A 25,369-nucleotide genomic window follows, 5' to 3' on the forward strand; every position below is an offset into this window, starting at 1 on the left:
CCGGAGCAATGTGCTGGTTACTCATCGCTCGCGCCCACTGTGTTTTTATGGCTTTGCCTACTTGCCTTCGTCTCTCCTGTATGTGTGTGAACACCAGCGACGCTTTGTTTTAAAGGCGAACAGTCATGTATCCATTCTAAAAAAAAAATAGTCATGTGTCCGACACGTAACGAAAAATCGAGAACCGTGAGCTGTAGTAATGAGTGGTCCTGGTCCTCCTGGACATGTGAAAATTACATGCATGTCGGCCGGTGTCGCTTGTTTTAAAGGCGAACAGTCATGCGACAAACAATTGTACGTACGACTGTATAGCTATTCATCTTCACATGATACTATCTTTTCCTTTGAACTTGCCCGGGTTCTACAAAATGCATCGCTGCAGCACCAAACGCACACCAACCAAACAACAATCCAATTAGCTCAGAGGGAACAGCTCCAAATGAATCTGGCGACGGGCGCCATGGGCTCCCTGCTCCCCAAGCTGCTCGAGCTCCTCAAGGAGGAGTACAAGCTGAAGAAGAAGGTCAGGGAAGGCGTCGAGTCTCTCGAGAAAGAGATGAAGAGCATGTACACTGCCCTCCGCAAGGTGGGCGAGGTGCCACGGGACCAACTCGACGAGCAGGTCAAGCTCTGGGCGGACGAGGTAAGGGAGCTCTCCTTCAACATGGAGGATGTTGTTGACAAGTTTCTGGTGCGTGTCGATGACGGCTCTGAGCCTGCCGCTAACTGGAACAAGATTAAACGGCTCACCAAGAAGATGGCCGGCTTGTTCATCAAGGGGAAGACTCAGCATGAGATCGCGAACGCGATCAAGGACATCAATAAGCAAGTCCAAGAGGTTGCTAGCAGGCGTGTGCGGTACAATGTCGACAATCTTGTCGCTATGCCTGCAGCGGTGGCTCCCGTCGATCCTCGCCTTCGGGCTCTGTACACCGAAGTGACAGAGCTTGTTGGCATTGCTGGGAAAAGGGATCAAGAGCTAATGAAGTTGCTTTCAGAAGGAGACAATGAGTCCAAGAAAAAATTGAAGACTGTCTCTGTTGTCGGATTTGGAGGATTAGGAAAGACCACTCTTGTCAAAACGGTTTATGACAAGATTAAAGGAGAATTTGATTGCCGAGCTTTTGTTTCTGTTGGTCGAAATGCTAGTGCAAAAAAGATTTTGATGGATATCCTTCTTGCTCTTGACATGTACGAAAGCCATTTCACCATATTGGGCGAAACGCAACTCAACGACAAACTCCGGGAACGTCTCGAGAACAAGAGGTATCACCTGTCACTCACTTTATGATGGCAACTAGCTTAAGCTGATAATTTCTTTCAATTGGTGCTTGTGGAATAATATGCAAGTTATGAGGTTTAAAAGTATTGAGGATTTTAGAGTAACTTCCACCATTTACTTCCTAACTGTCACCATTTTGTGTATTTTCGTACTAAAAATATTATTTTTAATGCACAATGCATACAAAATATTACAAGGATAAAAATACTAATAATTTTATATGAAACTAGAATAAAAAAATGCTGGTCATGAACTCTATATAGAGATAGGTTGTACATAAACCACAATGAGAAGGAACGGAAAAGTGACAAACTGAGAACGGAAAGAGAATTTATGCGTTGAAGCACAAGTATTGACTATGTAGTCTTGTCAAAGGATAAACATGAAATATGCATTAAAAATATCAACTTGAATGGGTTTAGTTGTACAATAAAAGAGTTCATCCTCTGTAGAATGTAGTTGAGCAAAAGTATCCATGTACCATCCATTACCGCAAACCCTAAAACAACTAGAAGTGATGAATAAGTGATAGATTGAGATGAAGAACCAAGTATATACATGTATAAGGATCGTTTAAGGGCTTGCATGGCATCAGCTAAGAATACTTTTTCTTTGTTAACACCATGTGAGAATAATTGTGGGTTAATGTCATTGTGCTGTGTATGTGTGTGAGGGTATCACATGAAGGAAAGTAGTCAAATAGTTTATATTACTACATAATGCAAACTTTCCGTGGAGAGTAGAAAATGACATAAATGAAAAATGATGCGGATTAATGTGGATGAGTTTTATGAATTAAATTAATTTCAATTCGCTTAGAAATAAGACATATGGAGAACAAAATGGTCCAACATTTATGTATAAGCCATCAGTATTTAGATTTAGTTATTGATTGAAAATTGTCCTAACCTCCTTTTCGAGAAGAGAAAAAAAATCCTACTAAAGGGATATGATCAAATTTATAACTTTGGGTATTAATACATATAAAAAGAAATAGACAAGAATGGAATGGATTGAACGATATTCATTCATGTTTACAAGACAAAATGTCTTATCGAATTGAGTTGTTTCTTGGTATATCGTACATTCATGATAGATCAGGGTATTTATGCTAACCAGATTTAGGTTCGTGGTTTGTAGTCTCTATTCAAGCTCAATTGTTGGTAATAGTTCAGGTGATGTATACATGATCAAGGAGAACAAACGGTCCCCACTCAAAAAAAGGAGAACAAACGGTCACCGTCAATAGGTGAAGATGAAGAGATATATATTGTTGTTGCATATTGGAGCATGTGTCCAAAAATCAGAAATTATGTTTATAAAAATGTATAGTAAATCTAGCCAAGCAAATGCTCGGGTCACTCCGCTAGGTATTTATAGTGGAAGGTGTGGTGCTCTACCAATTCATAAAGATGGACAAATAGAAAAGGTCTACATTAATATTTGGTTGAAACATGATCATTTCAATCAATAGTCTTTCTGTCCTAGCTGCCTGTAGTTGGTAGTATCATAAAGTATCAAGTACCATGCATATGATACTAGTGTATGGTACTACCTTCGTAATGCATAATATTATAAATTACTATCTTTTTTTCACTAATATATTAGTATCTTAGATGACCTTATTTGTCCTCATGCAATATATATAGCACAATATATATTATGATATGGTATCATGATATGATGCTCAACTCTCTCTTTTTTTATTTAATTCTATATTTGGCATGCATAATACTAGTTATGATACTCCCATTACGGGCAACCTAAGGAAAACTGATGGACAAATAGAAATTGTGTACATAAATTAATGTACGTCGATTGAAACATGATCATTTAATTTAGTAATAGGTCCGTCTTTTTATCCTTCCATAATCTTATCTCCGGGGCATATTGCTATATTATCTTTAAATTTTACCATGTGTATGATTATTAAATTAATGATCTCATAATTAATATAGGTACCTCATTGTAATTGATGATATATGGGATTAGAAATTGTGGACAATTATCAACTGGGCCTTCTCTAAAAACAACAATTTTGGCAGTCGACTAATCACGACAACTCGTATAGTCAATGTATCTAAATTCTGCTGCTCATCTACTAATGATTCAGTCTATCAAATGGAACCTCTTAGTGATGATGATTCCAAAAGGTTGTTCTATAAAAGGATATTTTCTCAAGAGAGTGGGTGTCCTCGTGAATTAGAAGAAGTGTCCACATGCATATTGAAGAAATGTGGTGGAGTGCCATTAGCCATAATTACTATAGCTAGTCTTTTGGCTAGTGATCAGCATCCAAAACCAGAGGATGAGTGGCATGTTTTGCTAGAGTCTATTGGCCGTGGACTTACCAAAGACCACGGTGTAGAGGAGATGATGAGGATACTATCAATTAGCTATTATGACTTGCCTTCTTATCTGAGAACATGTTTATTATATCTAAGCATGTTTCCAGAAGATCGCGAGATTATGAAAGATCAATTGATATGGATGTGGATTGCCGAAAGTTTTGTCCAATGTGAAAAAGCAAAAACTAGTCTCTTTGAGATCGGGGAGACTTACTTCAATGAGTTGGTGAACAGAAGCTTGATCCAGCCGGTATACAATTATCGCGGCTTTGTATATGCTTGTCGTGTGCACCATAGTGTGCTTGATCTAATTTGTTCATTATCAAGAGAAGAGAATTTTGTTACCATATTGAATGGTACCGATGATGGCATTTCTTCTCAGAGAAATGTGCGCAAGTTGTCCCTCCAAAATACAATCAAAGAACATCAAACAATGCCTCTTATTTCTAAGAGTATATTACAAGTGAGGTCCATTGCCACATTTAAATCTGCTATTGGTCTATTGCCGCCTTTGTCGAGCTTCGTTGTTTTACGTGTACTGGATTTGACTGGATGCAATGTTGGTGATCATAGCCATCTAAACCTTCAGGACTTGGGGACTTTATTTCACTTGAGGTACCTAGGTCTAGCCGATATAGGAATTTCTGAGGTCCCAGAAGTTGGAAAGTTGCAGTTTTTACAGGTGCTGGATTTGAGTGGAAATTATGATATAAGAGAACTTCCGTCGAGTGTTACCAGACTGAGAAGATTGATGTGCCTACTAACTGAGCCTCTCTGGTGTCCCTTCGGAAGGTTCATGTCCGGTTCTACACCTCCGGGGTGATGGTCGGCGAGGTCAAGCAAGCCCGGGCTTCGCTGGAGAACACACTCCATGCCCATCCTAACCGCCCCGTCTTTGGCGTCTTCTTCATCCCGGACATAGTACACGGTACGTAATTAAAACCCATGATGAGATGTCATTTCCCTGATGCATGTCTTTATACACTGATCGACCTTCCCTCTCTGTTTCTTTCTTCCCGAAGGCACAAGTGATGATGACACCTTCGTATAGGAGAGTTCGAGTGGAGAACCTTCAGGTTACAATCTTTTCCGATAATGAAGGCCAAGTGGTCAACCTTCAGGTTACATGCAGTTTGTTTTTCAGTTGAAAGGAAAACCATCTCAATTTTCAATACTCCAGAGTCCAGACTATGTATTAGGCTGGTCATAGTGGGAGTAACTAGGAAGTAACATAGCGCATTTCAAAACAGAATTACTTATGTGGCATAGAATTAATGAGGAGAAAGGGGTTTGGAGTAACATAATATGTTACTGTAACATAACGCAACTCAAAGCAAAAATGCCATCATCTATGATACTACTTGTATATTATTTTGCATTATGAAGGTAGTAACAAAGACTAGTGTCATATGCATGACACTAGTCTAAATTACTCCCCACTATGACTAGGCTTAATGTATACTACAGACATGCATAGGCTATGTTTTCCTCCCTTACTCATAAAGCCATGCTTATATAGTTGGTGACTTTATAGGCTGTTATTATTGTCATTGGAGACGCACGTCGGCGAACCATATGTGTATCAGCAGCTGCATTAAAACCTGCAAAAATAATAAATCATCAGCTGCATTCGAACTCAGTTATTCGTTGAGCTTAGAACAATTTCAACGGACCGACCCAAATGGACGATGCTTTTATCCATTTTTTGTCCGTTTGAATTGGCCGCCCGCTCGGCGTTCGTCCTGTTTTAGATTTGGGTCGGTAGTGCGTCCAACGCGTCGATCCAAATGTGCCTGCGTGGCCGGCTGGCCACCCTATTTCAACAAATAGCTCATTCTTGCATTGTTTCACACACAATTTTTGCATTATTTTACACACATAGTTTCAATCGAATAAAATATCATAGTTTTACAAGTCGAATAAAAGTAAAAATGTCTCATATAGTTTTGCAAGCCGAATAAAGAAGATACATCTATTGATTGCCAACATGAGCCCACATATGCTCAACCAAATCATTTTGCAGTTGCACGTGAATTTCTCGATCACGCATGTCATGATGAAACTGGGTGAATTGTTCAAATGTTGCCGCTTCTCCATGCTCAGGCACAACGTTCTCACCTTGAAACTGAAACCCTTGACGTACAGACATTCCGGGCGCTCATCTTCTACGATCATATTGTGCATGATCACACAAGCAGTCATCACCTTCCACAGTTTCTGCGTGCTCCAAGTATTAGCAGGATACCGAACGATGCCCCATCGAGATTGCAAAACATCAAAGGCACGCTCGACGTCCTTCCTAGCACTCTCTTGCTCTTGGGAAAATCTTTTCCTCTTCTCTCCGATAGGGTTGGGGATTGTCTTCACAATAGTGGTCCACTGAGGATAGATATTGTCACCCAGGTAGTATCCTTTGTCGTAGTTGTGGTCGTTGATAGTAAAGTTCACCGGTGGGTTGTTGCCTTCGGCAAGCCTAGCAAACACCGGCGAGCGCTGAAGCACATTTATATCATTGTGTGATCCGGCCATGCCAAAGAAAGAGTGCTAGATCCAGAGATCTTGAGACGCCACGGCCTCTAGTATGAACAGTGCAAGCCCTGACATGGCCCTTATACTGCCCTTGCCAAGTAGAAGGGCAGTTCTTCCACTCCCAGTGCATGCAGTCTATGCTGCCAAGCATCCCTGGGAAGCCCCTGCTGGCATTCATCGCCAACAAACGGGTTGTATCTTCAGGAGTCGGCTCTCTCAAGTACTTAGGGCCAAACACAGCAATAGCAGCCTTGCAGAAGTTATACATGGAGTCTAGGCATGTAGACTCTCTCATATGGACATACTCGTCAATGAGATCATCGGGCACTCCGTACGCAAGCATTGGGATGGTGGCAGTGCATTTCTGATAAGAGGAGAAATCAATCTTTCCAACGGCATCCTCTTTGCGCTCGAAATAGTCATCATAGCCGACCACTCCCTCTCTAATACGGTTGAAAAGATGCCTACTCATACAGACACGGCGGTGGAATTTCTGATGTTTGAACAACGGATTTGTTGTATCAAAGTAGTCCTTCCAAAAAAGGAAATGCCCGCTCTCTCGGTTGCGATTCAACGCCAGAAGGTGGTCCGGAATGGAGCCACACAACAACGCCCGCTGGCTATTGAGGTGGTGGTGGACACCAACACGATAACTAGTATCTCCTCCTCGCCATTGGACGACGAATCGTCGGAGTCGCAAAGGAAACTGTGAAAAAAGAACTCGTCGGTGGAGTCCATTTTGTACCTTGACAAATTGTCGAACAACTTGCGGGCGTCGACGAAGGAGACGGCCGGCGAAGGGAGTCGCGGCACGCACGGACCAGCTAGCTGCCCTGTCGGGCGTCCGACGAGCGTGCCGATGAGGATCTGCCCGGGGCGGCGAGGCGGCTTCTTGGTTTGCGGTCGCGGCTGTGTCGAGGATGAGCGGGGGTGGGAAGCTGTCGGTTCCCCGGCGGCAAGATGGCGGTGGCGGGCGACGTGGGAGGTGGCGGCGTTGCATAGCAGATGTTGCGGTGTCGGCAGCTGGCAGAGTCACCAGAAAAAAATGGGCGGTGGCGTCGGCGACGAAGGAGGCGGGCGAGGGTTTGCTGTTGAATGGGGAGAGGCCAATGTGCCACCTACCAGCGGGCCCGGGGGAGGAGAAGGCGAGCGCGCGCGCGTCCGTCTCGTGTCCGCGCCGACTCAAATCCGGCTCAAAAATGGGCCGGGAATGGGTCAGCCGCGGACGAAAAGCGGACGCGCATCCGTCTGGGTCGGCGCATTGGGCCGACTTTTGTGTCCGCGCCGACCTAAACGGACGCCCACGGACGAAATGGGTCGCCACGTTGGAGTTGCTCTTAGTTCTTGGCTTAAATAAAAATAGGAAAATATATTATTATCCTTACAAAAAAGCATTTGCGAGGGCTGCATTTTTTTCCCTAGTTTTACTCATGATTCTTAGTTCTTCGTTTGCTTTTCCGAAAAAAAATGTTGCATATATTTATTGCAACTAGCATAGCGGCCCTCGCAAATTCTTCTAAAATCTCTCCTTGTTGTTCCCTTGTTACTTTGTTAGACATGTATCTATCTCTATGGCACAAACTCTGAAAAAATATATGAATATGCTTCTAGAATTAAATAAATAACTAAGTTCATGTATTATTTTCTTTCAGTAATTTCAGTGATACTTCCTCTATCTCATAATATAAGAACGTTTTTATACCAGTGTAATGTCAAAAACAGAAAATAAATAGACCCTATCTGATGCACCGGCCATTCTAGGTTTCTAAGTGGCCGGTGTATAGGCCCTACCTGATGCACCGGCCACTTAGAAACCTACGTATTGTAGGGGTGTGCGCCATCTACCATTTAGCCTATACGTGGTGCAACAAGAGATAAATACTTAAATAGGAATCGGAAAAAAACCTTACTATTTTTTAGGTAGTATAAAGATTTGTATTGGGCTTGCTTCTGTCTATGTTTGTCTTCGGTCTATATCAAGAAAACTCCAGCATTACGATGTCATGACTTTAGGTTTCTTATTGAGAATGTAGTTTGACAATAGCTCCTTCTTATAAATATGTGCCCTCTAATGTGATCTCTGAGGTTAACTAAAACCTAGGGACTCACATTTTATGGGCCGGACAGATGAAGATGAAACAGTTACTCCCTCTGTAAACAAATATAAGAGCGTTTAGAAGCTCTTATATTTGTTTACAGAGGGAGTATTATTTTTGTGTGGAACTGTTTCTATATCAACATGTTTCAGAAAGACTGTTGATTGAGAAACACGCCTAATTTATTAGACTTTCACATTTTTAGACATAAATATGTTATCATAAGAAAAGGTTAGTTAGAGCAAAGTTGTTAAATAAAACAAGAAAAGGTTGATTGATGACAATGGACCAAATGATCCATCAAATTTCGAAGGATCATAACTAAGTGTGATGACTCATCAGAAGGCGAGTGCAGTCACAAGAAAAGCATGGTAGCAGTGATAATTAACATTGATTTCCCCCGCAAAAAGAAAAGATAATTAACAGTTTGCCCGCGATTTACAGAACTAAGTTGTTAGGCACTGGCTTGGAACCTAACAATGGACATACAAATGATTAACCTTTGTTTTTACATGAACAAATGATTAACTTAGGTAAAAGCTAAGCTTTGCAACCTCCAAAGCTTAATAAAATAAAATTGCTAAAAATCCGACGTCAGATTTTTAGGCATGACAAATCGAATGCTTTTCATGACAATTTATATTGATGCAAGGATGACAAATTTAATTGCAAGCACGGCAATATTCTGGTAAAAATGAACTTAGGAGTATTTGTCATGCTCGTCAATTAAACTTGTTATACTCTGACGTTCGCTAGATACTCCTGTCCTGATAAAAGAAGACTTTTTTTTGCAAACTAATAAAAGAAGACATGACCTTCGGTTGGATCACCAAACCACGAGATGCTCTGTTCTCAAAACGCCGCTACGTTTCTACGGTTTACCTGCCGCCGGCCGGAAACTACAGCCGGTTCCTTTCTCTGATGATAGTTTTCAAGTCTGACAAAAACACAAAGCATGTAACATAGCTTGGTCGACACTAGGGGCGGCGCGGCCGATCAGGCGGCGGCGAAGTTGGAGACGGCTCCGTCGCCCTCGCCGCAGGCGCTGTGGATGGCCCTCATCCTGTCGACGGACTTGCAGATGCCGCTGCAGGACCAGTCGAAGGACGCCGCGCACACGTTCCCGGCCTGCTTCTTCCACTCGCAGTCTGCATGCACGGAGAAGGAGAAGCAGAGCAGATCAGCTTCACAGATTATAACACTGCAGAAGAGATTGGTTTTAGACTACGGAGGTGCTGTACTACGTACCTGGCGGCGTGGCGCAGCAGAGGCTCCGGTCGTCGACGTGCTCCACCTCGAGCCCGATGAGCCACGCGCCCAGCGACACGTCCTCGTTCGCGAACCGGTGCAGTATCGGCCTGCACATCCATCATCGTACGACGAAAATCATCAGCCAACAACGTCAATTTACAAGATCATTTACCCTAGGATGTACTGGAGATTGTACTTACTGGTTGATAGAGATGTAGGAGGCGAGGTCCCTGGAGATGGCGTAGATCTGCCCCGTGGCGTGGCGGAAGTACTTGTTCCCCTCGTCCCCGAACTTCCACGACTCCGGCTCGTGGTACTTGACGCCCCTGCAGCCACCAACACCCACACCCATGGCGAGAGATCAGCGAATGGCATGGCAAAACGATCAATCTATTCAGCTCGGTGCACTAGATTACTTCTGCGACAGCACCGGGCCGGACTTCATGCACCCCACGTACACCCTCGGCGTCGTCCGGTACCTGGCGAGCCTGTTCGTCAGCATCCCTGCACGCACAACCACCACACAACTAAGCTCGACGGAGCCACGGTACGTACAAACTCGTAGCAAGTCCAGTCCACTGCTGCGTGTGGTACATATACGCACGTACCTAGGTTGACGTGCACGTCGTCGTCGACCTTGACGTAGAAGGCGGCGTCCCAGGTGGCGACGGCGGCGGCGAAGTAGATCCTGGTCTTGGAGGAGAGCTCGTGGTAGCCCTCCACGTGGTCCAGCCGCATGAAGTCCCTCGTCTCCGCCTCCTCCACGTCGATGGCCCGGTCCAGCGCGCCGCCGGGCGTGGCGCTGTGCCCGATCACGAACCGCACCACCACCCCCTTCTCCTTCTCCAGCTGCCGGAGCTTGTCGCCCCGGGGCACCCAGGTGTCGCGGAGCGAGTCGCGCCGCTTCTTGCTGCTGAAGGCCGTGTTGATGCCCACCACCACGAACACCTTCGGGAGGCCCTTGGACGGCACCGCCGCGCCCAGGCCGCCGTTCCTCTTGGCGCGCTCCACCGCTAGCTCCATCTCCAGCGACGACACCGACTTGTCAAGAGACCTGCACCACCACATACATACATCCGTAAACAACATCAGTATAGTACGATTGGCACTTGACTGTCGGGAATAAGATAGGTGCTTACCGAATGGCTTGGTGGGTTCGTGTCACCTCGTTCATGACATCGTTCGGGTTGCTCTCTTCTTCCAGCTTCTGAAAACCAAGACAAAATGAACGATGAACCAAGCCGCATGCAGGATCGACAACAATGTATACGTACGTGGTGGTGTGCTTGCGTCGAGCGAACGAAAAAATGGTGTGATCGAACGGTAGTGGCACTTACACGCCTGTGCTCGCAGTCGTCGTCGGAGAAGAGGGCGATCCTGGAGCCGCCGTGGCTGCCCGACGCCGGCGGCGTCAGCACCGTCATCCGGCCGCTGAGCAGCAGCCCCACGAAGAAGCTGGTGGCGCAGAGCACGAAGACGGCCTTTCCCGACATGGGCCTCGCCCGGGGGGCCTTCTTCTCCGACTGCGGCTGCCTCTCGCTCAGCGCCTGGATTAATTCAGACAAAAACACACACGCGTGAGCACTAAACTGATCAATTTCTCAGGCCAGCTTCGGCTGCGTAGCACAAACCATCATCGCTCTGCAGGCAGGCAGGCGCTCTGGCTGGATTGGAGGTGGCTCTGCTCAAAGACAGACAACTACTGAAAGGAAGAAGAGCTGCCTCTGTCTCCAGGGCTGAAGAGGCGCTGGAGCCGACGCCGAAAACGCCGGCTATCTATCCCACCCATGCATGAGTCCCAGCGCTGCGCCCTGCACGGGCGAAACGGTTCAGTTGGCAGGCAAGGCCCTTTGTGTGAGGGGCCTCATGCTGCCAGTGTGAGCCAGCGGGCGAGGGAGCGAGCAAAAACATGCTGCCGAGCGGGAAGCAAAGCGAGCGCTGATGCCCCGAAGAAAAGACCATTACGCGTTTTTTTTTGGCGGTGAATGATCTGCTGGTTAACGGTGCTCTGTTTGTTATTGATGTATGCTTGGTGAGTGATTCACCTATGTTTTGATTAAGCCTCCCAGGACATCTCCAACGGCATCCATCAAACCGTCCGTAAACGTTCAGATAATGTGGTCCGGACATTTCGTGCAGGGCCAGTCCATGCATGTTGGGGGCCCTGGGGTGAAACTAAAACTTAGGGCCCTCACACATAGATGAATACTTCACTTCTTTTCGTTAGTGTAATTCTTCCCTCTCGTTAGGGTTTCACGTCCTCTCGGTGGCGTTCATCGCCGCGTGTGGAGATCTCTTTCTCTACCTCTGATTGCTGAGTCCTCTCCATCTAACGACGGGTGTGATGATCTGGTTTCGCTCCCCCGTTCTGGGCGACGAACTAGCGGCGTCTGGTTGGTTAGGGTTTGGTCACAGCCCGGTAGAACTCATCTTCGGGCAAGGGAAACAAGAATATGGTGACAGAAGCTTCTGGATCGGGTGATCCGAACGATCTGGCAGCGATGATGAAGGAGTTGGGTCTTTCCGAGGAAGACCTAGATGATGTGGTGGTGGATCAGCAATCTGTGTCGCCCGAAGCGACGCGCTGGATGGCGGTGGCAAGGGTGAATACAGAAAAGCAGTATAGTCAGTTTTGGTTCTATAAAAATATGCGTGCAGCCTGGAACCTTGCGCAGAGAGTCAACATCCGCCCTCTGGAGGACAATCTGTACACCCTCCAATTCGCATGCTTGGGGGACTGGGAGCGAGTAATGGGGGACGGTCCATGGGTGTTCCAAGGAGATGTTGTGGTTCTGGCACCGTATGATGGTTTCTCAAAGCCGTCTTCGATCAAGCTTGACAGGTTGGAGATTTGGGCTCAGATACACGACTTCCCAGAGGGATATGTATCCCAGATCCCATCGTTGGCCTCGAAGCTAGGGGAATTCATCTATGCCGAACCAGCCTCACATGACTTTGAAGGCAATTTTTATAGGACCCAGGTCAAGATCGATGTGGGTAAGCCGCTGAAGAATGCTGTTTCACTCAAGGTGGGTGATAGAAGGATGATTTTCCGTGTGAAATATGAGCGTCTTCCGAACTGGTGTGCGGTTTGCGGGAGACTTGGCCATCTGTATAAGGAACATGGAGACGGTGTGCATCCGCCGTCGGCTTTGGTCTTCAAGAACCGTAAGGCTGACTGGTTCAGAGGCGCGGGACCAGGACCTGGTGGAGCAAGGAACGGCAGCAAGGAGAAAGCCAAAGCTAGGGGACAGCAGGCGCGGAACGGTTCTGATGCAGATTAACAGATGGTCGATGCAGAAGGAAACAGGAAACGCACACAAGTTTCAGATGCAATAGCCAGTATACAGGGCGGATACAAGTTCAAACCGAAGGAAGGTGAGATCCTTGCCCTCCCTTCACCACAAGTCCCATTGAGCCCGCCGCCAAAGCAGGACCCTAAGCGTGCTCGGATGGAGACAGCGGAGGACAAGGGGAACCAATTCCAGAGTAGTATCAAGAGATCAGGCAATGAAGCTGAAACATCATCGGCGGACTCCCGAGAGGAGTACCGCCGGGTACAATGAGTATCTTAAGTTGGAACTGCCGCGGTGCGGGCAAAGCCGCGACAGTCCGAGAACTTTGCGATCTAGCAAAGAAGTTTGTCCCTACCCTGCTTTGTATTGTCGAAACTCAGCTAGATAGAGTTCGGGTAGAAAATTTAGCAAGTACTCTTGGTTTTGATAATTCGTTTGTTGTTAGTAGTCAGGGCCGGAGTGGAGGCCTTGGCATTTTCTGGAACAATCCAATAAAAGTTGAGATTTTGGGCTACTCGATGTATCATATTGACTGCTCCATAAATGAACCAGGTCACGAGAAGTGGCGCGCATCTTGTTTCTATGGGGAGGCACGTACACACTTGAGGCACCAGACATGGGACACCATGAAGGGAATAGCAAGTTTGAGTGATCTCCCATGGGTGTGCATGGGTGACTTTAACGAAGTGCTACGTCCAGATGAGCAAGAAGGCATAGGAGAACGAAGCAATGCTCAAATTCAGGGCTTTCGTGAAGCTGTTGATGTTTGCATGTTGTTGGGTGTGAGCTATGAGGGCAATTTTTGGACTTTTGAGAAAAGAGTGACCGGCGAAAGCTATACAAGGGTTAGGTTGGACCGGGCTCTGGTGTCAGCCGAACTTAGTGCACATTACCCGGAGGCAAACCTGAAACACTTAACAGCAGCCGGCTCCGACCACTACCCGATCCTTTTCAGCCTGAGAGGTGAGCAGGGGCGCCCGCCGGCAAAACCTCCATTCAGATACGAGGTTATGTGGGAATCACACGACTCATGGCGTGATACTATCACCCAACAATGGAGCCAGGGGAAAGTTTCATCAACCATGGAGGGACTCAAGGAGAAGTTAAAAACAATCTCAAGCAGTTTGGGTCGATGGAACAAAGAGACTTTTGGATGCGTTCGAAAGGAGATAAAACACCCGTGCTCTGAGTTGCACCGCTTGAGAGGTGAGCCAACCAGGGTGGGGCCGTCACATGTTGAGCTGAAAATTAATGAGAGGCTTGTTGAGATATATCATCAGGAGGAGATTATGTGGAGGCAACGTTCACGTATAGAGTGGTTAGCGGCGGGAGACAAGAATACGAGGTTCTTCCACATGAGAGCTAGTATGCGGAGGAAGAAGAACATGATCAAAGCGCTAGCTAACTCCCTCAGAGCCATGATTGATGACCAAGCAGCCCTAAAAGGTATGGTGTCCGATTTCTATCAGAACCTGTACTCCTCTGAGGGCGTCACGGATATCGACCGAGTGTTACAACATGTCCTCGTCAAGGTCACAGATGTTATGAATGAACAACTCACTGCACCGTATACAAATGAAGAAATGAAAACTGTGCTTTTCCAGATGTTTCCCACAAAGGCACCAGGGCCGGATGGATTTCCCGCTCACTTTTATCAACGACACTGGGATCTATGTGGGGAGGAGGTCACTAAGGCGGTATTGAGAATTGTTCGAGGGGAGGAGAGTGCGGCATGTGTGAATGACACGGTCTTGGTTCTCATTCCTAAGGTGATCAACCCAACTCTTCTATCCCAGTTCCGGCATATTAGCTTGTGTAATGTCATTTACAAAATAGCCTCCAAGGTCGTTGCAAATAGGTTGAAAGTGGTGCTACCAGACATTATTTCTAAGGAGCAATCTGCTTCCGTTCCAGGCAGACTCATAATGGATAACATCATATGTGCATATGAGTGTTTACATTTTATGAAGCAAAGCAAGGCAAAGATGAATAGCTATTGTGCGTTGAAGCTGGACATGATGAAAGCATATGACAGGTTGGAGTGGTCTTATCTCCAAGCAATTAAGATCAAGCTTGGTTTCAACCAACAGTGGGTGGATATAGTGATGGGGATGATCAGCTCCGTTTCATTTTCAATTCAGTTTAATGGTGAGAGACTTGAGAATTTTTTGCCTCCTCGTGGCATCCGACAGGGAGATCCAATCTCCCCTACCTCTTCTTGATCGCAGCAGAGGGCCTTTTGTGCCTTTTAAAATCCAGTTCTCGACCATCAGCACTCAGTGGGATTAAGGTGGCACCCATAGCTCCGGCTGTTAACCACCTTCTCTTCGCCGATGATAGCATGTTGTTGTTCAAGTCAAGTGTGGAGGGGGCGGTAGCTGTATCAAACCTGCTGGAGTTGTACTGCAATGCTTCCGGACAAAGGGTAAATCACGACAAATCCTCTATCTTTTTCAACAAGGGGTGCCCACAACCTCTAAGGGATAATATCAAGAACACTCTCAACGTTCAGAATGAATCCTTGAGTGACTGATATTTGGGGATGCCAACGGATGTGGGGCAGTCAAAGATGGGTACTTTCAGATATCTTCGAGACAGAGTCTGGGAGAAGGTGAAAGGCTGAATGGAAAAATTGTTATCAGCCACGGGCAAGGAGGTACTTATAAAGGCGGTGGCCCAAGCCTTGCCGGTCTACTCTATGGCTTGTTTCAGGCTTCCTTGTGGCCTATGTGAGAACATCACACCTATTATTCGCCAGTTCTGGTGGGGAAGCAAAGCTGGCAAGAGGAAACCTAGCTGGGTGGTCTGGGATATCATGACTAGACCAAAACACTTGGGCGGTCTGGGATTCCGTGATATGGAGATTTTCAACCTTGCTTTGCTTGCCAGACAATCCTGGAGAGTACTTACTGAGCCTGCTTCTCTTAGTGCAAGAATTCTGAAAGCGGCTTACTTCCCGGAAACTACATTGCTGAATGCAGAACTTGGTGGGAGGCCGTCTCATATCTAGAGGACGGTCTTGGATGACCGGGACATGCTAAGATTGGGGATAATCCGCAGAATTGGTAATGGGCAATCTACACGCATATGGAGCCATAACTGGTTACCAAGACAGGGCATGATGAGGCCCATTTCCTCGAGGATCCCATCACCGCCGATCATGGTGTCTGAACTTATTTCTACAGCAACTGCCACATGGAATGAAGCACTGGTTCGGTCTGTCTTTTTACCCATCGATGCGGAGGCAGTTCTCAGTATACCGCTCTGTACAAGAAATATTAGCGATTTTTGGGCATGGAGCGGGGAGAGGAAAGGTTTCTTCTCCGTTAAATCGGCATACCGACTGATCATGCATACTAAGATTGCAAGAGAGTCATGGATAGATGAGGAGGAAGGAACATCGGGGGCTGGTCTTGAAAGCAGTGCTCGGTCGGCGCTGTGGAAGGTCAAACTTCCACCAAAGATCAAAATTTTCCTTTGGCGACTAGCGAGAAGCTCCATCCCGACAGCTGACGTGCTTGCTCACAGACACATGGGGGACTCGGCCGCCTGCAAGCTGTGTGGCGCCGTGGACTCATGGAGACACACGATGCTTGATTGCACAAACACCCGGTGTGTGTGGGCGCTCTCGGACGGCGACCTAGTCGATAAAATGTGCCAATATACCACCGAGGACCCGCGCGAGTGGTTATTTTCCCTGAATGAAGTACTGAAGCCTGAGCAATTTATGAGGATGGCAACTACATTGTGGGCAGTCTGGAGTGCAAAGAGGAAAGCAGTTTATGAGGATTTACACCAATCCCCCTTGTCAACACACCTCTTCATACAGCGATACATTGCCGACTTCCAGATACAGACCAACGTTGTACCGACGAGAACTACAGGCCAGCCACAACGTCCGAAACAATGGTTGAAGCCCCCACACAATATGTCGAAGATCAATGTGGATGCAGCACTTGCAGAGAGGCGAGGGGTTGGAACCATTGCAGCTATAGCCAGAAATGAGGAAGGTACGTTCTTGGGAGCCTCATCGTTGGGCTTCAAAGCGATTACCAACCCTGCTACCTTGGAAGCATTGGCCGTGAGGGAGGCTTTGGCGCTGTCCGAGGATCTTCAACTTCAGTCTCTTCACGTGGCCTCAGATTGCAAGGAGGTAATTGAAAGTATCATGCAGAAGAATGGAGCGGAGTATGCAGCGATTGCACATGAAATCATAGATTATTCCAGTAGTTTTATTTCTTGCAACTTTGTTTATGAGTCTAGGAGCTTCAATGTGGAGGCTCACAATTTAACGAAGCATGCTTTGAATTTAGGGGTGGGCCGCCGTGTGTGGTTAGGCCATCCCAGGAACCTCTCTTTCGTCCCAGTTCAACTGGTGACGACGTAATAAAGCTTCGTAAATTGCCTAAAATACTTATTTTCGTTAGTAAGATAAACCAATCCGGACCATGTAACAATTTACATCTCAATGATCTTAGCTTCATCTAAATAATTATTTGGTTGTTCAAATGAAACAAAACCAATATCACAAATTCCCAAGAATAACCACTGGTTCTGAAACGTTAATTGCTCCCATTGGGAATTCCTTTCAAAAATGATATCGTATCAACAAATCTAACCCCATTATTTTCTTTCCTCTAGTCACAATTCACTACTGGCAAAATACTTACTGGAAGACATTCCACAACAAAAATACAAAAAGTGCAATTTTCGTTCAAGATATATATGGTCAAGGAACGAAAGCACCTTAATATGGATGGTTGGATCGGACGTAAGAAAGTAGGAATCCATGGAAACCTCAGCCTGTAATATCTAAAAAAATGTCCTCAAAATACAAGAGACATATCACCTCCAAAAGATAAGCATGTCTAAAGGTTAAAACGTAGAAAATAATGCTACGAAAAGGAAATTATAATTCCTATGTTACCATGGATCGACATTATTTAACATTGAATCGTCAAGCCGAGGAACGAGATTACTAGAAAGAACAAAGAACCCGTACCATCTCTCAACCATATGGGGATGGAGAAGAATGTAAGGGATGAAGAAGAGCTAATTTGGGACTGCAATTGCGCCATTTGTCTCCGTCAATGGTTGGCCGACCTCAAAATCAGAAAGGCATGGGCAGGCGGCGCTGTTCTTGGAGACTGGGATCGGGCATTGGGGAAGAAGAGGAGACGCCCAACAACAGAGAGAGATCCCTGTCGGGATCGATTAATTCCTTCGTTTCTTAGGGTGTGGTGGGCTTTGCCTGACTTGTTGCACTTTGGGCCCTCTTATTTTCCCTCTGTATTTTTCTGGGTATAAATCTAAACAAAGAGAACTATACCTGGGTCGGGGCCCCTGCTTCTAGGGGGGCCGGGGAGGGCGCCCCGTTTGCCCGCCCTATGGGCCGGGCCTGATTTCGTGCCATCCAACATCATGTATCAAACGTCGGTGGACCGGTCTGTACGTGTGAGTTCGGTCTGTATGTGTGAGTTCTGTCAAACGGGGGGGGGGGGGGGGGCAGCTACGTCAGACTTTGACAAACAGCCCACCCAAAACCCTTCACCCGAAGCCCTTTTCTCCCACTTTGTCCCTTCCCTCTTACTCTTTATCCGCATCCACCAAGACCGCCGCAGCCTCTACACCACTCCAGTCATCCCCCAATTCTTGATGGACCGCCGCTCGTCCTCCCAGGCGCATTGGGGGGGGGGGGGGGGGGGCAGCTACGTCAGACTTTGACAAACAGCCCACCCAAAACCCTTCACCCGTTTTCTCCCACTTTGTCCCTTCCCTCTCACTCTTTATCCGCATCCACCAAGACCGCCGCAGCCTCTACACCACTCCAGTCATCCCCCAATTCTTGATGGACCGCCGCTCGTCCTCCCAGGCGCCTTGTACTTCACCGTCGTTGCACCCCGGATCCTTCCGCGGCCCAGGTATCGTCTGCCCAGAGATGACGCAGTCCGTGGAAGACACCATGCCCGACAGGTGTTTGGCCAAATGCCATTGAGATTTTTTTTACTTTCTTCTCTAATATGAAGCAAGCAAGATGGCAGCGTACTCAGTGATGGAGAATGCATTGTTGTGCGACGCATGGTTGGCCACAAGTGTGGAATTTGTAGGCATAAAGCAAAAGGGCATGATATTTTTGAAAATAGGTGCATTCTTGGTTTCATGAGCACAAGCACTACACGCCCTATAATTTGAATGTGATCCATGATCGAAGTCGCTGCTCCATCGATCATACATCAATTTAAATGTCGTCATGAATTATTGCATTGTCATTGTACAAGTGGAAAGAATCTGGCCAACGGGTGCATCAATCATGGAGATCATGAGTTTTGCTTCTTATTAGTCTATGTGTTGATCAATTCTTTGGTTCACTTTAATGTTGCAACTTGATATCATTGTGTAGCCCGCACACGCTACTGTAATGTACCAAAGGACTCATGACGCATTTTTTATGAAGCTCGAGGGGAGCCCATCTGGGTGAACATGTGCCAATGAAGAAATTGAAGCTCCGGGAGAGAAAGCTTAAGACGAAGGCCGCTTTCGAGGAGTATGGTCGAATTTGGGATCGATGGATACTACTGTCCGCAGAGCGTTCATTTGGGGTGTTCATTTTGCACTGCATTGGAGACGAGTGCAGGGCGATGTAGGCCAACAAAGAAAACAGCGCATGATTTGCCAAGGACTACTTTGTGGATTTGGCCTGCTAAACGAAACAAGAAAGAGTATCACTTGTCGTATCATTCGATTATAGCTGACTGAGGCTACATGGGGTTCCAAACAAAACACGAAAGAGTAAAAGCACGAATGGGTTCAGCTCACTTCCCTTTTCGTGCGAGGAAAGAGAGATTTCACTTCACCAAATAAAGTTTATTCACACTAAATGACTCAAAAGGACTTTCGAACCTACTTATACAACATGCAAAGTTTGCCAACGTATGGTATGGCTCACCCTATAAGCTTTCCTGCAGCTGCAGCTCAGACGCTCTTGAACAAGGCTCGTGCATCTGATCATATCACTGCCCCGATTCTGATAACATTGAGAAGGATGTGGTATAATCTGATAAGATAATCACTGGTACCTCCATCCATCCCGAGCAGTTCGGCTGGTCCTTCCATGAACATCATGATTTTGAACTCAGCACTGTAAGCAGCGGATGGCATGTCAAACTCATTTCTAACAGCAGATGCATCACCACCACCTCACCAGATATGAAGCGGTCACCAGTTTCGTCTACAATAACAGGCACATCTAGAATGGATGCAGCTCCACACTTTCGCTGCATATTTAGGGTTAACAGTATAAAGGAGCTCACAGAAAGAAAAGAAAGAAGTACCACAAGGAAGTTCAGCGCATTGCCAACAGACATCATCACTGCCTTGGTGAGGTGAAACAATCGCCAGTGAAGTAACTGAGGCACGCTTCTGCAGTTCCTCTGCATACCAATAGGTAAATAGGAAAAACAGAGCTCGTGCAGGAAAAGAAATAGGAGTATAAGTAAGCCACAACAGGTGACACATCATTTTATAATTGTCAGAAATGAACTATACGATGCCCAACATACTGCACTTTAAGCCACATAGGCAGCATGTATAGCCATATTAACCATTGAGTTCCACACCCCAAATACACCGCAGTCCTTCATGACTCGATAAATTCTACATGAATTTCAGGGGTTCCTCCATAAACAAGCTACACAAGCTAACAGGGCTAACATCTTCAGTGGTTTCAGACCAACTGGCTCAATGGCACAGCTCTTATCATTATGAATGATGAGTGACTAGCAGATGGTTCTGATATATGTTGTGAAATTCTCAGAGTAAAAACGGGTCACCGACACATTTGTAACTCGGCAAATGCACCACCAATGAATATTACAAATGGTACCGGTTGAAAAATCAAGTAGCAAAACTTGCCCTCGTACAGCCAACAAGAACAGCAAACCATACCAGGAAATCACAGTTGTTGCACCTCAGCAGCAAGTAACCGAAAATGTACAGCTCGATTGCTCGAGAGCAAGAGGTAGCCAATGCTGGATCCAAAGTGAGGATGGATGCACATGGCTGCCATACAAATACTGCTCAAGCAAACAAGTCATCAACAACAAGCAATTATAGATAAGTTTAAAGATAGATGGCAGATTTGTAGGGTTTTTTACCCATTCATGTCCCAACATAATACAGATCCAACTCACATGACAAACAACAAATAACATACTAGTTCACATATTTTGAACTGAGAATACTGTAACCCAATCCCTATGACTAGGGAAAGTACTACAGCAACATTAGTGGAGGCAATATCCTATCAGGAAGATAAGGCATGGAACCTAACCATCTGCGACAGGCCTCCATACCATGCAGAAAACAACAGAACAACCAGACAGACACGCACATTCACTACCATAAGCCATATTTACATGGATGTAATGGCAAGTACCCAGATGACCCTACGGAAGGGCTGAGACAACAATGGCTGCACTGGCCGATGTTTCATTCATTGGAGCTCAGTATGCTAGTAGGACGGGTATGGAACTGGTTGTCTGTCAGCTCGACGGCTAACATCATTCAGAACAGAACCAAATACACGTCTACTATAATCATATGTACCATCACTTAATCCTCTACTTGCTACCCCACTTGATGCTGGAGAAAAAAAGGAATCATCAGATTTAATACAAAATTCACATGAAATATCTCATATTTCATATGGCCAAAGAAACTCTCTCACCTTGGGAATGGAAATCATAAGAATGATTTGGAGAAACACCATAGCCTGCAATCCTACCATTTACCACTCTATGTTGTGACACAGGAGTATCACCAAATCTCATTGGTTGAGGTGGATTTGGTAGTGGGTTCATTTTAGGTGTTACAGGAACATTGACACTTGAAGAGGCCTTGTCTTGCCCAGAGATCTGTCAAAAATAAAGGGCATAATCTCAGGGTTGTGTCTTTTACTACTGCTTCATAAATAAATATTAAAATATATAAATTGAAATCTAGTAATGGCAAGAACCTCAGCTATTGGGTTGGAGCCAGAATCAACTATTCACAGATAATATAACTCACTATACCATAAGAACAACACACTGCAATCTATACTACAACAAATTAGATAACCAGGGAGAAAAAGGAAACGCACCGCAAATTTAAGTGTTCTATTGTGAAGCCGAACAAGGCCAGAAAACAGCCTAACAGCATACTGGGCAATCTCCTCTGTTTCATACTCAGCAAAAGCAAAACCTTTGGGTCGACTAGTTTCCTTGTCACGGGGTATGTGCAAGTCTACTACACGACCTACCTGAATAAGAATCTCATACAAAACCCTCTCCGAGACCTTTTCATCCAAGTTACCTATTTAACAAATACACAGTTGAAGAATTAATACAGTACTGGTGATTGCTTCGTTATATTTAGGCATGCAAAAAAGAGAGGCAAAGTGGAACAATAACAATCATTGAAAAATAGTGAAACTAGAGCACTGCAACAGTGCCAACAATGAAAAATATATATTAAGGCATGCAAAAAAGAGGGGCAAAGTGGGACAAGAACAATCATTGAAAAATAGCAGAACTAGAGTACTGCAACAGTGTCAACTATTAAAAAACATAGATCTGTCACCTAGCAGAACTAGAGATCTGCAACAGCCTAACAGTAAATAAAACCCCTAAATACCCTGATACAAAAGATGTTCATTTCTATCTTACAACAATGTCTTTCAAGAACCATAGTTAGTGAAGCTGTGGTGAATTAAATAGGCCCTCTATGGCTAGCCCTATAATGTGTGACATTAATCCATGATGGTCATAAATCTCACAACTCTATCATTCACACATCTGGACCCTGGATAACGCATTTACTAAGCAGGCTCAATTTGCTATTAGATTTGGTTTTGCAGGCATATGATTATGCTGGTTTTCACTATGTGCATGCTTACAAATTTTCAATTGAAAGCACCACACAGCCCAGAACACCAAGAAATGATTGTTGCACAAGGAAATCAGCATGTTCAAGTGAATTAATCTGCCAACATACAAGTAAACATAGTACAGCGAACAATTCATATTCCGAATCTAGGAGATAGGTACAGCAACACATAAGGCAATCACCGACTGTACAAGCTTAATAATCAATTACACTACGATCTAAACTAGGGTTATAGAGCGTAAATCTACGCCAGCCAAATCGAAACGGGGGGGGGGGGGGGGGGGGGCGAAATCCCGCTTCATCAGTCAAAACATCTACAGCGCGCAATCTGGCTGAACCTGCTTGGGAGCAGCGACAGCAATTCCGAAAAGCCACAGCTTAGGGCACATCGCTAGGAGCACCGGCCGCAAAGGCATCGACTATTCGGACCAAACAGAACGAATTACCACCGAATTCCCCCCTCAATCCCAGGCCGAACCAGCAGGACGGCCACAAAAAATTGGGGGAAACTCGCAGGAAGAGCCGCACCGCACGATTAGGGCTGGGATCTCACCTATGTAGACGGCGCAGCCCGGATTCCTCGCCATAGGGACCGGATCTGGGGAGGCGAAGGCGACGGACACGGAGGAAGGAGTCCAGCCGGGGGAAGCGACTACCACACGACGACTGCGAGGCGCACGAGCTCACGGGGAAGGGGGTTGGTGGCTCACGGCGTTTGGGCGCTATTTCTAGCAGGTGGTTTGGAGACGGTACGGTTCGGCTTCGGCTGCCGACGCCGCGACCGAGGCGGGCTCAGTGGACTCGGGCGGCTGAGCAGTGAACGGGCCTAGGTATCGGTGGGCGCTTGTTCGCTGCTGCTTAACGAGATAAAATCTTACCACACCGGTCCTTGTGGAAATCCATGACATCTTCCCCCTCCACTCGGCGGGGGCGAGTCATGAGTGAAGCTCGATGCCGTTTTTGGACCTCTGCTACATCATCATATCCAAGGACACATTGTTGATGCAGCGGTCAGGGAGTCGTCAGTCAAAGCCAGAACATGTCGGCGACAACAGCCTGGAAAACAAACAGACGTTGCGGAAAAAAAGGCGGTGAAGAGGGTTGGATGACCACCCCAGATCCAACCAGAACATATTCAGGAAGAGATAACCAGACATATTCAGGGAGAGATAAACTGACAAGTTCACCGACGACGCCGAAACTATCTGAATGTCGCCGATCAAAGAAGGAGCCGGAGGACCAAGATGCGAAGCGGCAGCAACCACTCCATCAGAAGACAACTTTGAGACCACATGCATAACACGGAGATGCAACCAGATGCACTACTATGTAAGAACAATGACTCGATTATCCCCGCCGTCCTCTGTGCCGCCGCCGAGATCATCATCGACGAGTGGGCCAAGAATCAGGAAAATCTTATTTGGATCTGCATAATTCCGCCATCACCACGATAGTGTCATGGTTGTGGATCCGAAATCTAATCCTAAGATCTAACTACAATGTTGCAATGGAGATCCAGGGTCCCCACCCCCTCATGCCACCGGAGTGATAAACGAAGGAGGGGACCTGTGGCCTCGTTGGTGAGGGAGCGACGGAGTTGCGGCGGCTAGGGTTTTAATAGTGGGTTTGTTGGAAAAAGAACGATCCCAACAATGCTTACCTTTTTTATAGTTATTTCCTAGGGAATTTAATGGGATCTGAATGTCAGGGCAGCGTCCTTGAGCTATGGTAAAGTGGATAGAGATAAAAAACAAAATGGATTTTTTTCTGTTGAATATGGAATAAGAGGACAAATGGAAACAAAAATGAAAAATTATGAAACGTAAGTGAAGCGCAAAGTTTCTTGTATAAAAGGAAATGAAAACAAACGACGTTTTCCCGTGAAACACCGACAAAAATGGAATATCTGTATCCACATTGTTTCTTACATAAAAAGGAAATGGGAGCAAAATGACGTTTTCCGGCGGAACACCAGAAGAAATATTTTTTTTGTATGTGCATTTGTGTAAGTTCCCTTCTTATTTTTGGGATAGCCAGCTCATATACACTCTGCCCAATCCTACCCAAAAACATAAACCCAAACATTCGCCTACTCCGACGATCCTCCTTATGATCTCATTCTTTTTAACATAATACCTTATTATGTTCAAAAAATTGTTGCCAAATTTTGGAACTCATGCACAACAAAATACTTGATTTTGTTGGAATTTAGTCTATTTTGAGACAGCCCAATAACTATTTCAGAAATTTCTAAATAAATCCTAAAGGCCCATTTAGTCTATTCGTGCAAGGCAAGGGATACTATTAAAGTTTAGTCCCACATTGCTAGTTTAGTGGGAGTTGGACCATCTTATAAGGGGGGTTCTTTCCCCACTTGTATGAGCATGAGAACAAGAGGGACATCCACGCGCGCTCCTCCACCGCCGCCCGCCGCGCCGCGTCGATGTCTAAATTTTTGCCACGCACTACAGGTATACGAAAGGTCACTCGGGAGCTGGAAAGTTTTTGCTGTATTGGATATTGAATACGAACGTTGCACCCTTCGGCTGTTGTCTGTTCGTTTTGTCTCCCTCGTTTCCTTCAGCTCCCGGCACAGCCTCTCGCCTCCTTCTCTTGCGCCTATAAAAGGGAGGTCACTCCTCT

The 25,369-nt window shown here is 46.0% G+C and overlaps 3 protein-coding genes and 1 pseudogene across 3 annotated transcripts; 1 reads left to right on the forward strand and 3 right to left on the reverse strand.

Moving 5' to 3' along the window:
• The first annotated feature begins 410 nt into the window (after positions 1–410).
• On the forward strand, positions 411–4,551 carry LOC125535554 (disease resistance protein RGA5-like; annotated as a pseudogene).
• Positions 4,552–5,177: 626 nt separating this feature from the next.
• LOC147991718 (uncharacterized) lies at positions 5,178–6,427 on the reverse strand. The gene is made up of 3 exons (XM_087538778.1): positions 6,233–6,427; positions 5,749–6,123; positions 5,178–5,231 (listed from the first exon to the last, which is right to left on the reverse strand). The coding sequence occupies exons 1-3, from the start codon at positions 6,425–6,427 to the stop codon at positions 5,178–5,180; spliced, it is 624 nt and encodes a 207-aa protein (XP_087394904.1).
• A 2,552-nt stretch (positions 6,428–8,979) lies between these two features.
• Positions 8,980–11,279, reverse strand: LOC125535565 (Galactosyltransferase family protein). The gene is made up of 8 exons (XM_048698634.2): positions 11,138–11,279; positions 10,844–11,053; positions 10,646–10,713; positions 10,115–10,560; positions 9,923–10,010; positions 9,707–9,832; positions 9,504–9,613; positions 8,980–9,403 (listed from the first exon to the last, which is right to left on the reverse strand). Exons 1-8 carry the CDS (start codon positions 11,141–11,143, stop codon positions 9,252–9,254), a joined length of 1,206 nt encoding a protein of 401 aa, XP_048554591.1. The 5' UTR covers positions 11,144–11,279; the 3' UTR covers positions 8,980–9,251.
• Positions 11,280–20,894: 9,615 nt separating this feature from the next.
• LOC125519123 (RNA-binding (RRM/RBD/RNP motifs) family protein) lies at positions 20,895–23,546 on the reverse strand. The gene is made up of 4 exons (XM_048684002.2): positions 23,280–23,546; positions 21,942–22,153; positions 21,528–21,714; positions 20,895–21,442 (listed from the first exon to the last, which is right to left on the reverse strand). The coding sequence occupies exons 1-4, from the start codon at positions 23,311–23,313 to the stop codon at positions 21,312–21,314; spliced, it is 564 nt and encodes a 187-aa protein (XP_048539959.2). The 5' UTR covers positions 23,314–23,546; the 3' UTR covers positions 20,895–21,311.
• Positions 23,547–25,369: the final 1,823 nt, after the last annotated feature.

The sequence above is a fragment of the Triticum urartu genome, chromosome 1A (genome assembly GCF_056163025.1).
Source record: "Triticum urartu cultivar PI428250 chromosome 1A, HENAU_Tu73, whole genome shotgun sequence".
Lineage (NCBI taxonomy): Eukaryota > Viridiplantae > Streptophyta > Magnoliopsida > Poales > Poaceae > Triticum > Triticum urartu.

Coding starts and splice junctions, on each gene's coding strand:
- LOC125519123 (XM_048684002.2), bottom strand. CDS start 23,313: ATGGCGAGGAATCCGGGCTGCGCCGTCTACATAG. Junction 22,154..23,279: donor GGGCTGCGCCGTCTACATAG/GTGAGATCCCAG, acceptor TTTGTTAAATAG/GTAACTTGGATGAAAAGGTC. Junction 21,443..21,527: donor TTATGATTTCCATTCCCAAG/GTGAGAGAGTTT, acceptor TTTTTTCTCCAG/CATCAAGTGGGGTAGCAAGT.
- LOC125535565 (XM_048698634.2), bottom strand. Junction 10,561..10,645: donor CGAACCCACCAAGCCATTCG/GTAAGCACCTAT, acceptor GTGGTGGTGCAG/GTCTCTTGACAAGTCGGTGT. Junction 9,614..9,706: donor TCCTACATCTCTATCAACCA/GTAAGTACAATC, acceptor ATGGATGTGCAG/GCCGATACTGCACCGGTTCG.
- LOC147991718 (XM_087538778.1), bottom strand. CDS start 6,427: ATGTATAACTTCTGCAAGGCTGCTATTGCTGTGTTTGGCCCTAAGTAC. Junction 6,124..6,232: donor AAGGGCAGTATAAGGGCCAT/GTCAGGGCTTGC, acceptor AATGTGCTTCAG/CGCTCGCCGGTGTTTGCTAG. Junction 5,232..5,748: donor TCAAGGGTTTCAGTTTCAAG/GTGAGAACGTTG, acceptor TTATTTTTGCAG/GTTTTAATGCAGCTGCTGAT.